General features: G+C 40.5%; 1 protein-coding gene across 11 annotated transcripts in view; it reads left to right on the forward strand.

The window, feature by feature from the left end:
* Positions 1–15,000, forward strand: part of vps13c (vacuolar protein sorting 13 homolog C) — a 120,751-nt gene that overhangs the window by 33,139 nt on the left and 72,612 nt on the right. For 8 of the 11 annotated variants that reach the window (XM_035999821.1, XM_035999820.1, XM_035999823.1 and 5 more), the window contains 9 exons: positions 1,838–1,988; positions 2,063–2,179; positions 4,583–4,686; positions 6,138–6,305; positions 7,842–7,871; positions 9,567–9,871; positions 11,315–11,465; positions 11,837–11,945; positions 14,500–14,603. In XM_035999821.1, coding sequence (XP_035855714.1) covers positions 1,838–1,988; positions 2,063–2,179; positions 4,583–4,686; positions 6,138–6,305; positions 7,842–7,871; positions 9,567–9,871; positions 11,315–11,465; positions 11,837–11,945; positions 14,500–14,603 — 1,239 coding nt within the window. The remainder of the gene's footprint in view (positions 1–1,837; positions 1,989–2,062; positions 2,180–4,582; positions 4,687–6,137; positions 6,306–7,841; positions 7,872–9,566; positions 9,872–11,314; positions 11,466–11,836; positions 11,946–14,499; positions 14,604–15,000) is intronic. The other 3 variants (XM_035999824.1, XM_035999826.1, XM_035999830.1) reach the window with 1 other exon arrangement.

Consider the following 15,000-nt stretch of genomic DNA (forward strand, 5'->3'; position numbering starts at 1 on the left):
TAACTCAGCGTTTGGATCTGACAATAGTCCCCTGGTGATTTGGTTTTGTAAATGCATGTGTCGTCTGCATAATATGGTAACTTATTTTGTTGTCTTCCATAATCTTGAAGATGAAGATGTTCAGAGTATAAGAACGGTGAATAATTTCAGATCTAATCAGGAAAAATCTAAATCTAATGTGCAGATTGAAAAGAAATTATCTAATTATAATATTCCAGCTCCCCACAGGATGACCTTTTTTTTTTAGATTATTTTTTGGGCATTTTTAGGCCTTTATTGACAGGACAGCTGAAGAAATGAAAGGGGAGAGAGAGAGGGAATGACATGCAGCAAAGGGCCGCAGGTCGGAGTCGAACCAACGCCTGCTGCGTCGAGGAGTAAACCTCTATATATGGGCGCCCGCTCTACCAACTGAGCTATCCGGGCGCCCAGAGGATGACCATTTGTTTTTATTTACTCTGTGAGCTTTCCTCTAGCGCCACCTTCAGGACCAGTTAACATGGTGTCAGTCCTCATGGTGACAGAAAGAGGTCAAAAGTATTGACTAGTTACATCGTCTCTTCTGGATTCAAAGCCTTTTATTACGGCAAAAAACAGTCAAGTTAATAACAATTACCTCCCTTTTGTCTTTGATTAATTTCAGAAAGTTCTGGCACATCCAATCATTGATTAGATCTAGGGCTGTGAAACGATTAAATTGTCTTAATCGCGATTAATCGTTAAATTTCTATAGTTAATCATGATTAATCGCATGTTTTATGACATGATTAAAATTCTATTATTTTGCATTTCAGAACTGTTTTTAAGTCCATATTAACAATGGAAAGCCATTCTTACCAGTGGATCTTGATTGGGAATCAAATGAATGCAAAGAAAGTGACTTCATGAACTTGATTTTAAGATTTGTATTTGTTTATTATATATTTAATCTAGTCTAGTGTACACATTTGAATCTAGAGTCAATATTAGGGTTGGGTATTATTTGGTTTGGATACCGGTGCTAAAGCGGTACTTTTAAAACGGTACCGGTGCCTTAACGGTGCCTGAACCGATACTTTTTAAGAAAGTTAAAAAAAGAAGGGTACTGAACAGTTGGTGACATTAAAGAACGGCTTGTTTATTGCTAAGGCCATATCGTCAAAATTAAATGTTTAATAATAATGTATAACAATAACTTATTTCACTAGTAATTAGCTGTTGAACGACAAAAACAACCACCAGATGGGTCATTTAACAATAACTTTGAATGCACCACGAGGCTGTAAATTACCAGTTTCATTGAACGCACCGTCTGTGTTTTTCCGACAACAGCAGCTGCAGATTGTTATATCCCGGTGTCGGAATCCTCTACGGTAAAACAGTCAAACTTTACACCGTTTAGAGTTAGCTGTCAGCATTTTAAACGTGTTTAATCCAGCTACTAGCTAGCAGTAGGCTAACGTTAGCTGCTGTTGAGTATAGTGTTAACTAGCGTCATGTGCAGCGATGTTTGTGTTTCCTGTATCATCTGTTTCAGAGCATCAGAGAGAAGAGCAGACATATCAGTGGCTCCAGAATGAGGCACTGAAATCCGCGTTGCTATTCCTGCAGCAGCAGGATGTGTTACGAGGAAGTATGGCAAAATAGTAGCCTGTTAGGCACGACGCAAAGCCGAGTGAAGTGAAAATAAATTAATAAATGGCGGCATGCGATTAATACGATTAAAAAAAATTAACGCATTATGCTCGGCCCTTAATCGCATCGCGATTAACGTGTTAATGCTGACAGCCCTAATTAGATCACTGCACTTCCTCAGTGTTTGGATCTGACGTGACGTGGTTATATTTGTGTGTTTCAGGTGGAGTTTTCCTCTCTGGACTTCCTCCTTCACACTAAAGCTCTGCTGTCGACCATCAGCTACCTGAGCGGTGCCGTGCCGCCACAGCTCGCCGCTGCTGGCGACCGAGACAGCAGACGACAGGTGGAGAAGGCCAGGCCGGGCCAGACAGGTGAGTCCAGGTGAGTCTGCTCACAGTTGTCTGATGTTCAGTGTCTGACAGGAAGTGTTTGTCTCTCTCTGCAGTGTCTAAAGGAGCCAAAGATGGCGGCGTGGTCAGCTTCAAGATGTTCGCCGTGTTGGGCTGTTTCCACGTGGAGGTTTGTGACGATTGCTGCAGCATCGCCGACATCAGAGTCCAAGGTACAGAAACAGGTTTTCATACAAACTAAAGGAGCAGCTTTCAGTTTCTGAGCCCCACAGATCTGGAACAAACTCCCAGAACTCTTGAGATCTGACCATCTAACTATCCAACACTAACACCTAATGTTTCCCATGAAGGGGAAGGCATGTACCGCCCTACTCTGCCTCTGATTGGCTTACTCTGGTATTCCTATCCTAACCCAACCAATCTCACTCCTCATGGCTAACCCCTTGTCCTGTCCAGTGGCTCCTTTAATCTCTTTTTAAACACTTTATACTAGGCCTGTAACAATTATTAAATAATTGTCTAACCGCAATTATTTGAAATAACCGCGGTTATTTTGTATAACCACAATTAAAGCATTAGAGCATTTTTTTATGAGATGGTCACACTATTGTTTGGATCCATCTGCAATACCGGCATAGCATCACCTAACACTAACGTTAGCTAACGTTAGCTAGCCTGTGATACTGTGGATTCCCACCAGAGGAAGCCCCGCCCACAGTTGCAAGTCCAGTCGGCTTTCGACATTAAAAATCCATGAAGCACCTTTACATGTGTTTAAGTAATGTAGTTAGTCCGTCTGTGTTGTTTAATCTACTATGGTGCTTTGTTTAATTGTTAACGTTACGTGAAATGACGGCACTGTAGCGGAGATGGCCGTCATTCGTTAGCATTATGCTAACGTAGTTCTACGGGGATTTGTGCTTTTATTTTTCTTATCTGTACAGAACAACTTGTTAGCTGACATTAGCTCAGGTCCTAAGGGGTATGACTGTTGATGTTAATTGTTGATTTTGTGTAGATGTGCCAAATTGTAATTATATAAGTGATGATTGGTCGACTGTTGAGCTAAAGCTATGCTAGTGGCAGCTGTCACTTGTTGTCACAGCAACTCCAAGCATCCTGGGCTGTAGCCGTCTAAAGCCAGAGATATTAAACACGCTTTTTATTGACAGGAATACAGATTCTATTTTAATTTTTTTTGTTCATTTAAGAAAAAAATACAATGTTTTATGATAATAAAGAGGTGTGATATACTTCGTAGGCTGTGAACCTGCGTATCTGGGTCACATAACAGTGATATATAACAAAAGATGGATCCTGGGATTCATTTTGATTTGATTTGATTGATTTAATTGTATCAAGAATGCCTTACACATGAAAAGACATAAAATACAATCGAGGATAAAAACACAATAAAGTCCAGGACTTATTTCCATTGTGGTCCTCAACACATGACATCAGGACAAGACACTTACAGGGTGTGTGATAATCAGTGACATAACATAAAAACATTCTTCTTAAATAAATAAAAATAAAAACGGTAACTGGCCCCCTGCTCTATTCTATTCTACCCTCTCTAGTAACCAGACCTTGATGCTCTTTTTGAAAGAGTTTAGGCTGGAAATGACTTTAATATGATGATTTACGAGTTTTATTATGGTTTTCATAACTGCTGGTCCCCTTGTGCTTATGCTGCTCATGGACGCTACGCTTTAACCCTAACCTAACCAATCCAACCAATGAAGACAAGGAGTAGTAGCCAATCCGAGGTAGCCTGGTTGACACCAGACCCTTCTCAGTTGTAACTGAGAGTGGGTCTGGGGAAGGTTCATTGACAGCTCATTTCCAAAGGGGCGTCACCAACGGACGGCGCTCAAATGCCTCTTGGTCCATTGGATAGTCCTTCAACCAATCAGACCAACGATACGGGTGATGCTGCACTTCGGTAGCCGTCATGTTGAATGTAAACAAAAAGCCGCTCGCCGTCACTGCGCTATCGTCGTTGCGTAAAGCCTTCCTCAGCGGTTGTGATTGGTGCCTCGATTTTGGGGACATTGGAAATGGGTTTGAATGGGCTCTTCGCCAGACTGACTTGCAGAGCAAATCTCAAATTTGCCGGAAGTTCGTCAGGGTTTACCCAGGCTAAATCAGAGGCAGAGTAGGGCGGGACAAGCCTTCTCCATCTTAGGAAACGGATAGACCTTTTTCCCAGCAGACATGTTGACGTGTCATAGTAGGAACAGCCCAGGTGTGTTCAGACCATTAATGATGGCTGCATTCCACTTAGGAGAGGTCCTGGTATTGTTCATGCTGACTCACTGAAGCCACCGTTAAGGTGATCAATCTCAGCTGGGCTTTTCCTACGATGACAAGTCAACATGTCTGCTGGGAAGAAGGTCCATTCTCTAACTCTTTGTTCTTTTAAATCTGTTGGGCTCATTTAGAGATGGTCATTCCTACACTTCTACACGTCTAAAGTCTATTAAATCTACCCGCGTTTTGTTTTTTAAAATGTATTTTCTGTTCATTTGCTGTGTTTGTTTATGCTTATGTAATCTTTGCTCTATTAATAAATTGCCTTGGCTTACAAACTGAACCTGATGTGACTCATGCAGGGATTGACGCGTCGGTGTTGGTGCAGGCCAAAGAGACGGAGGTGTTCGCTCGCCTCCGAGACATCGTGGTCACAGACGTCCACCCCAAAACCGTCCACAGAAAGGTCTTTATTCTCTGTCTGTCCCCAAAACTGTCCACAGAAAGGTCTTTTTTATTTTTTATTTAACCTTTATTTAACCAGGTAGGCCGTTGAGAACAGGTTCTCATTTACAACAGCGACCTGGCCAAGAGAAGCATAAGCGTACAAGACAACATATAGTTTCACAATCAACATAGTGCAAGAAAACAGAATACAATGGGCTACAAAGGTACAGATTAAGTAGGCAGTTCAAGCCGGTACAAAGCAAGGTGTAAGTAAATCGATGGATATGCGAAAGTGGTATGGTGATAACATAATATACATGAAATAGACAATCTATAACAATGCTGAGAAGTAGTAAAGAGTCAGAATCAGTTAGTGCGAATTAAATTGTGGTCAAGATAGTGATGCGGATTCAGTGTTCAGTTATAACGCAGTATATATAAATAGAACAGAACAGGAAGGAAGGGAAGGAGTGGTAGCCACTCACTCATTCACTGTGCAATTACTTAATAATCTACTCACATACATACCTGGACACTCTAACTGCTCTTAACTGCTAATTTATGCTAAATGTCATTTATTTAGTCACTGTATAATAACACAATGCCATACACAGTCATATATATTTATCTTTATTTATATATATATATATATAGTTTATTGTTTTTTGTTTGTTTACTTTTTGTTTACTCCCTATATTTAAACGTTTGTTATTCTTGTACTGTATTTTTCTATACTGTATTTTTTATACCTCTTTATTTTTTATACAATGTTCTGTAAATTGCTGAAATCTGCTGCTGGAAATCTAATTTCCTTGCGGGAATCATCCCAAAAGGATCAATAAAGAGAAGTCTAAGTCTAGATAGTCTATATGAATGCTGAGAAGTAATGAAGTCAATATACAGTTAGTGCAAGATGTAGTCTACTTAGTGACGTGGATCAGTAATAACACAGTAAACATGAACAGTCTGTCAAAATGCTGTATATAATAAAGAAGCAATATACAGTTAGTGCAAATATTGTCTAGGTAGTGAGTTAGAAACATGAATGACACAGTATACATGAAAAGGGTTAGTAGACAGTGGGATAGGGTATATTATATATATATGTTAGTCTCCAGAACTGTCTACAGAAAGGTCTTTATTCTCTGTTAGTTCTGGTTCTGTTTTAAAGGCATACTATGCAACTTTTCCAGCTTCGGTCCCCTTACAGGTTGGCTCGCGAGCTGTAGTTCCAATGAGACATGCCTTTAAACTGGGTGAATACAGTTATTATAGTGATTCATTACATGTCATTTAGCTGATGCTTTTATCCAAAGCAACTTACAATTGCTATATATATGTCAGAGGTCGCACGTCTCTGGAGCACTAGGGGTTAAGTGCCTTGCTCAGGGACACATTGGTTGATGTCAGTGGGATTCAGAACTCGTTTGGAGACTTTGCTAGCTCGTGTTTTATTCTTCCTCCCTGCAGGCGGTGTCCATCGTGGGCGAGGAGGTGTTCAGCTTCAAACTCTCGTTGTTTCCGGGGGCGACGCTGGGCAACGGTTACAGCGACACGTCCAGGACGGACGGGAAGCTGACACTGCGTCTGGGATGCATCCAGATCGTCTACCTGCACAAGTTCCTCATGTCACTGCTGGTCAGCTATCACACAGGGATATATGCACTTATATAGATATCCTTCGTCACGTATATATACATATTTATAAGTCATATACATATCTAAACTTTATATACATATTTATACTTTATATACATATCTATACTTTATATACATATTTATACATTTTATATACATATTTATACATATATATATATATATATATATATATATATATATATTAGGGGTGTCACGATTTAGATTTTTAATCGAAAAATGGATTGAAATGAGCTTTTGATTTCGACTATTGAAATCAGAATCAGGATCTGTGATTCCACCAGGAGATTGTTTCTCTCACTACCTGCCTACTTGCGCTTGTCTGACGAAAACAACAACAGACTGTAGCTCACTGCTGGCAGAGACGCTCACTGGTCTCTGAGCTGGAGTCCACATGTCCAGCAGTTTTTGTATGGGTCTGATGTTTTTTAAGCCAAAGCTTCTGATGAACTGCACAGCAGCTGCCGGAGCCTCAACATGTCTATAGTCCTCTCTTACTTAGGAAGGTTATAGGTTACACAGGGAGGGGAAAAACATTCAGCTCCAAAAAATAAAGATGGTTCACGAGTCCTGCATCTTGAGTCTCAAGTCAAGTCTGAAGTCACTGTGTCCGTAGTCTGGCTAGTCCACCCAGCATTCATGGATGGGAGAAAAACCTGCTCTGGTTTATTGGCATTTCTTTAAACCAATCACAATCATCTTGGGTGGGGCTAAGCTCCGGACGGAGCCACGGTGCCTCTGCTAAATAGTCTCAGGAAGGAACTGGTTTTGGTGGAACATGTGGACGTTCAAAAGTAGTTTTAGTCATGTAACAGAAAACTTAGATTGAACAGATAGTCTAGCTAGCTGGATTTACCCTGCAGAGATCTGAGGAGCAGTTAACCATAGTCTGGGTCTCAAATAACCCATTTCTGATGGCTGGTAGCCTGCAGCGGCTCTTTTCCAGAAAACCACTGCCGGAGTCGAACATGATGGTGAAACAACAGAACTTCCCTGAAGTTACTGTGTGGCAACATTTTGCCTTCCTGTGAGTGAGTTATGGAAACAAACAATGAAGGCAAACCATGTGGGTTCCGACGGGACTCCATGATGCATTCAGGTGCACCTTGTTGAACTAATGGAGCATTCAATTGCACCTTGTTAAACTCTAAGCAACTCAAACGGTTGTTTCAAACTTCCCTTCTGTTAGTGGCTCTTTTTGTGGTGTTGCCATTGCTGTCCCTGCTGAAAAGAAAAGTTTAAATCGAACCGTGACACCCCTAAAATACACAGTTCAAAAGTATAGTAAGCAATGTTGATCCAATACACATTTAGTCAAATTCAGTGATTATCTCCACACAGTCATATAGCTCTCTATTTTCTGTGGGCTGAAAAGCAACCCAGTGTTAATGCACAGCCCTGGGTCAGGGCTAGCCCTGGCTCTGGAGTTTGTTGTGTCTCCTGTTGCGTGCTTCTCTATTTACAGTTTCTTGTGTCTCATGTTTGTCGTCTTGTCTTTGATGTCTTCTGTTCTTTCAGGCTTCTTTTAGCTTTCAGTCTGCTGATGAGGTACAGCTCCCAGCATGCATCTCTCTACTGCCCCACACGTCCCGCTTTAGCTTCACTCAGCTTCAGTCCACCTTAAACTCAGCTTCAGTCCACCTTAACCTCAGTGTTTTTTAATGTGCGTTGTCTTTATGAATAAATAAATAACTGACAGATGGATCTTGAGTCTGAGGTACTACAGCACTGGTCTGAAAAACAGCAACGAAAACCTAAAAAGTTTAAAGTCTCTCTGTCTGAGCACAACCCCAGTTATCAGAGCTCACTTCCTCCATCAGTGCTTTGCTGCTCATGGCCATCATCACTGCCCCACAGTCACATGACCTCTGCCTGTGTAACATCACTTCCTTCTTCAAAATTAACTTCATCTTTGTTTCAAAAACTTCAACAACAAAACATTATGAATGGAAAGGCAGCACTGATGTCGCTGCGTTTAGGATTATTATTATTCCTATTATTGATTCATAAATATCTTCTGTTTATTTTCAGAAGATGTTCTTCGTCCTTACTAGTGGAGCAGATAAGTGACATTTTTTAGGGAAACATTTTTTCTTGGAATTATGTCACGTTTAATGCATGTTTTTTCACATTATTTACTCTAAATACCACAAAAAGACTCTCAAAACACAGAATAGATATATATGTGACATCCACATAGTCAATCACATAGGATTCAAAGGTAAAAACCTTGAAATATGTCCCATGAGTAAAATTATATGGCAAGATACATATTTTCCAATGCTGGAAATGGCAGCCATCTTGGAAAATGGTGGCCATTTTGAAATATCAAGTGGCTAACGTTATTTTTCAAATGATTGGCCCCAGAGGGATAACTACACCAAATTTGGTGCTTGTATCAACTTGTGAACGATTTCCCTCCTTATCTGCCCCACTACGTTTTCTAAAAACCCAGCAGATATGTTAAAGCAGAAACATATTTGTGATGCAGTTGTTTTATTATGTTATTAGAGTCAGTCGGAGCTTCATATTCTCCATCTGGAGTTTCTGAAACAGAAATGACGGCGTGGCAGTGAACGCCTCCCATCGGCTCCCTCATGGTGTTTCTCTCCGAGCCTTCTGCTGCGTTCCAGGCAGCCCGTAACTCGTGTTGTCACGACCTTCTCCCCGTGGAAGAGCCCTGGAACGGCAGCCAAACTGAACTTACTCCCCGTGAACTCGTACTGGATCATTGTACTCCCAGTTACACACACACACACACACACAGACACACACACACACACACACACACACACACACACACACACACAGACACACATACAGACACACACATCAACAACAATGGCGCCCCTTGTTGATGCTGTACAGACGCTGGTGATTAACGGTGAGAAATAGAAATAAATAGACATAAAAAGGCAACGTAAAGTAATTCCGTACATTGTAATCAAAACAATACACATGCGATTGTGTACTACTACAGGTTATGTTTATTAAATGAAGCCCAAAATATGTCGCCGACTAGAAATCGCTAGTATCAGCTAGTGCTAGCCAACGTCAACGTTAGGTAGCTGCTAGCTAACGCCAACGCTAGCTAGAAGGGTTTGTGGTGACTTTGCCTGGAACGCTACCAAGTCGTGAGTCGGGACTTGAAGTCGTAAGTTACGGGCTAAACATGGTGTCTGGAACGCAGCCTTCGCCGCGTGTGTCTGTGTTTGTCATCTCAGTCTGGATTCCTTCCTCCAGATGTTCGTGGATAACTTCCAGACCGCTAAAGAAGCTCTGAGCGCGGCCACGGCTCAGGCGGCCGAGAAGGCGGCGTCCAGCGTGCGTGGTTTCGCACAGAAGAGTTTCCGTCTGTCCATGGACATCAGGCTGAAAGCTCCGCTCATCATCATCCCCCAGTCCTCCAGCTCCCAGAATGCACTTGTGATGGACTTGGGTCTGATCACGGTGGGGAACAGCTTCTCTCTGCTGCCGGCTGAAGGCTTCTCTCTGCCCGCCGTGGTGGACAAGATGAACGTCAAGCTGACTCAGCTCAAACTCTCCAGGTATCCAACCTCTGGCTGCCACGCAATACATACAGTACACCAGTAAAGGCTTCTGAACCAAATACTAGCCAATCAGCAGTTAGGATGACCGGTCCGTGGACAGTAAAGGATGAGTCAGTTACCTTATGTGACAGAAATCTATATGCATTTACCCATTATGTCTGACAATTTGATAAACAACAAAAAACAGCGTAACCTAACCCTAACCCTAGTATTTTAGAAATCATTACTCTGACGGCAGAAAATCCAAACCACAAGACAAACAAGCTGGATTCACTCCAAACTCCCTAAATCTAATGTTTGTTTGTTGCGCTCAACTTTGGTGAACCTTGAAATGCTGCAACTACTGATAAAACCGAAAATACCGAAATATGTAGATCAGTGTTTCCCAAAAAGCCCAAGATGACGTCCTCAGATGTCTTATGTCCACAACTTTTTTTTTTTTTTTTATACCTGTGCTAAAACAATACTTTTAAAATGGTGCCGGTGCCTGAACCGAAATATATATAATATATTTATAATGTATATAATATAAAATATAAAAAAGGAGCATAAAATGACAGTTGGCGACATTAAAGAACGGCTTGTTTATTGCTGATATGGTCAGAATTATATGATTGATTAATCAATATATATATCATATAATGAATAATGTAATAATAACTTATTTCACCAGTGATTGCTGGTAAACGACAAAAACAAGCACCAGATGGGAAAAGGGTATTTTACAATAACTTTGAATGCACCACAAGGCTGGCGAGTTTCAAGTGAACGCACCGTCAGTGTTTTTCACTACGGCAGCTGCAGTCAGACTGTCGGTGTTGGAATCCTCTCTAGGAAGTACAGTCACACTTTACACCGACAACGTTAGCTGTTTAATCCAGCTACTAGCTAACGGTAATGTAGCATCCCGTGCAGCGATGCTTCAGGGACCGAAATGAGGAACCAAAATGTTCGTTCTTATTCGGTCTCGTTACTGCCGTACCCTAGAAATGACTCGAGCTGGTTAATGGATTAGTTTAATATTTGACAACTAATCCATTAATCTTTGCAGCGCTAGTACAAACAGATTGATTACCTCCGCTACTCTTTATAGAAAACACATCGGATAAACAGATTAATATATCAAGTTTCCCATTTGGGATAATAAAGTGACTGAATAAAACATAGAAACTGTGAAAAGGATAAAGTGAGTTCTGGTGTTTCCTGTTTGCAGGAGGAAGTTCCTCTAAGCTGCATTAATACGTGTTGATGACCCACAGAAAGCCGATACGTTCTTGGTGTTATTCAACATTTCAATATCATTCATACTAATTCAAACTAGTCCCATGTTTCCACACTACTTACCTTCTTCTTACCCATTTAAGCCAGAGATCCAGTGGAGATTCAGCTTTTCAGCATTCATAGCATTTTCTCTCCTGAAATGTTAAATGATGTTTTTAGGACCACGTTGACTCCGCGGGACTCCTCCCACCTCGACATCGAGATCCTGCAGCCTATCAACTTGGAGCTTTCCGTCACCAGGAACCTGTCTACTTCCTGGTTCACCAGGATCCCCGGAGTCCAGGTCCAGGGAGAGCTGCGCTCCCTTAATGTACGTATCACATGCTTCTTGCTTTCTAAACTGTGACTCAGCAGTTTTTTAGAGTTATGGTCAATGTCCACAGACAGCTTCCCATTCATTGTTTCTGTAAGCAGCTTGGCAATGCATTCTGGGAAAACTGAAATCAGAGAATGTTTCCTAACGAGCCGCCATGTTTTGAAATCCGGGAGCGGATAATCAGGGGGTGGAGCCTGTTTTCTTTGCTTGTCATTGGTCAGTGAAGATAAACTGCGACTCAGCAGATTTTCAGAGTAAAGTACAGTAAAGTGTGGTGTTCCTCAGGTTTTTTGGTACAGTAAAGTGTGGTGTTTCTCAGAGTGACACAGCAGTTTTTTGGTACAGTAAAGTGTGGTGTTCCTCAGATAAGTCTGGGCGAGGAAGACCTTACGGTACTGATGAAGATCCTGGTGGAGAACATCGGGGAGGGAAGCAGAGAGCTCAGCAGGGACGTCACCAAACACACCGCTCAAGGTAACTTTCCCCAGTGCATCATGGGAAATCTAACTTTAAAGACTCACTATGTGCTGACATCCATTTAGGAGACATTTAGGGTACATTTAGGATCACATTTAGGGTACATTTAGGAGACATTTAGGATACATTTAGGGTACATTTAGAGACATTTAGATACATTTAAAGACATTTAGATACATTTAGAGACATTTAGGAGACATTTAGGGACATTTAGAGACATTTAGGGACATTTAGATACATTTAGGAGATATTTAGAGACATTTAGATACATTTAGGGACATTTAGATACATTTAGGAGACATTTAGATACATTTAGGGACATTTAGGGACATTTAGATACATTTAGGAGATATTTAGAGACATTTAGATACATTTAGGGACATTTAGATACATTTAGGAGACATTTAGAGACATTTAGATACATTTAGGGACATTTAGAGACATTTAGGGACATTTAGGGACATTTAGAGACATTTAGGGACATTTAGATACATTTAGGAGACATTTAGGGACATTTAGATACATTTAGGAGACATTTAGGATACATTTAGATGCATTTAGATACATTTAGGAGATATTTAGAGACATTTAGATACATTTAGGGACATTTAGATACATTTAGGGACATTTAGGGACATTTAGAGACATTTAGGGACATTTAGATACATTTAGGAGACATTTAGGGACATTTAGATACATTTAGGAGACATTTAGGATACATTTAGATGCATTTAGATACATTTAGGATACATTTAGGGTACATTTAGATACATTTAGGGGACATTTAGATACATTTAGGGACATTTAGATACATTTAGGAGACATTTAGAGACATTTAGATACATTTAGGGACATTTAGAGACATTTAGATACATTTAGGAGACATTTAGAGACATTTCTGGACATTTAGGAGACATTTAGGAGACATTTAGGGACATTTAGAGACATTTAGGGACATTTAGATACATTTAGGAGACATTTAGGGACATTTAGATACATTTAGGATACATTTAGGATACATTTAGATGCATTTAGATACATTTAGGATACATTTAGGGTACATTTAGGATACATTTAGATGCATTTAGATACATTTAGGATACATTTAGGGTACATTTAGGATACATTTAGGGTACATTTAGAGACATTTAGATACATTTAGAGACATTTAGAGACATTTAGGGACATTTAGATACATTTAGGAGACATTTAGATACATTTAGGGACATTTAGAGACATTTAGATACATTTAGGAGACATTTAGAGACATTTCGGGACATTTCGGAGACATTTAGGGACATTTAGGAGACATTTAGGAGACATTTAGGGACATTTAGAGACATTTAGGGACATTTAGATACATTTAGGAGACATTTAGGGACATTTAGATACATTTAGGATACATTTAGATACATTTAGATACATTTAGATACATTTAGGATACATTTAGGGTACATTTAGGATACATTTAGGGTACATTTAGATACATTTAGAGACATTTAGGAGACATTTAGGGTACATTTAGAGACATTTAGAGTACATTTAGGAGACATTTAGGGTACATTTAGAGACATTTGGGATACATTTAGGATTTCTGTGAGAATAAACTGGAGGCTGACAGGACGAGTGCAGATTGACTAAAGGATTTCACATTTGTAGTTAGGATTTCTTAAGATAAGACAGAAAAGGACTGAGATACAAGAGGACTGAGATAAGATAGAAGAGGACTGAAATAGAAGAGGACTGAGATGAGATAGAAGAGGACTGAGATGAGATAGAAGAGGACTGAGATGAGATAGAAGAGGACTGAGATAAGATAGAAGAGGACTGAGATAGAAGAGGACTGAGATAAGATAGAAGAGGACTGAAATAGAAGAGGACTGAGATGAGATAGAAGAGGACTGAGATGAGATAGAAGAGGACTGAAATAGAAGAGGACTGAAATAGAAGAGGACTGAGATGAGATAGAAGAGGACTGAGATAGAAGAGGACTGAGATGAGATAGAAGAGGACTGAAATAGAAGAGGACTGAGATGAGATGGAAGAGGACTGAGATGAGATAGAAGAGGACTGAGATAAGATAGAAGAGGACTGAGATGAGATAGAAGAGGACTGAGATAAGATAGAAGAGGACTGAGATAGAAGAGGACTGAGATGAGATAGAAGAGGACTGAGATAAGACAGAAGAGGACTGAGATAGAAGAGGACTGAGATAGAAGAGGACTGAGATGAGATAGAAGAGGACTGAGATGAGATAGAAGAGGACTGAGATGAGATAGAAGAGGACTGAGATGAGACAGAAGAGGACTGAGATAAGACAGAAGAGGACTGAGATGAGATAGAAGAGGACTGAGATGAGATAGAAGAGGACTGAGATGAGACAGAAGAGGACTGAGATAAGATAGAAGAGGACTGAGATAGAAGAGGACTGAGATAGAAGAGGACTGAGATGAGACAGAAGAGGACTGAGATAGAAAACGACTGAGATGAGACAGAAGAGGACTGAGATGAGACATGAATAAATCCATATTGTAATGTGTTGTTCTCCCAGAGAAGCAGCAGGTGGAGGTGTTTCCTGGTCGAGAGTCGTCCTCCACTAACGGAGCTCAGACTGAAAACACCGTTAACGTTCTGCTCCACTTTGAAATCAAAGAGGTAAGAAACCCTAAAATACCTGTCCCAAACATGGACCTATACTGACGCGTTCTCTACGTAGGAATCATTCGTCCTGATAAACGTTCCTCCAACATGGCTTCATCCAGCTGATTCTTCTGTTTCCTCTTTCCTGTTTCCTGTTTCCTGTGTAGGTGTTGCTGATTGATCTGTTTCCTGTTTCCTGTGCAGGTGTATCTGATTGATCTGTTTCCTGTTTTGTGTGCAAGTGTAGCTGGTTGATCTGTTTCCTGTGCAGGTGTAGCTGATTGATCTGTTTCCTGTTTCCTGTGCAGGTTTTGCTGATTGATCTGTTTCCTGTTTCCTGTGCAGGTGTTGCTGATTGATCTGTTTCCTGTTTCCTGTGCAGGTGTATCTGATAGATCTGTTTCCTGTTTTG

Source organism: Sander lucioperca, chromosome 3, assembly GCF_008315115.2.
Source record: "Sander lucioperca isolate FBNREF2018 chromosome 3, SLUC_FBN_1.2, whole genome shotgun sequence".
Classification (NCBI taxonomy): Eukaryota; Metazoa; Chordata; class Actinopteri; order Perciformes; family Percidae; genus Sander; species Sander lucioperca.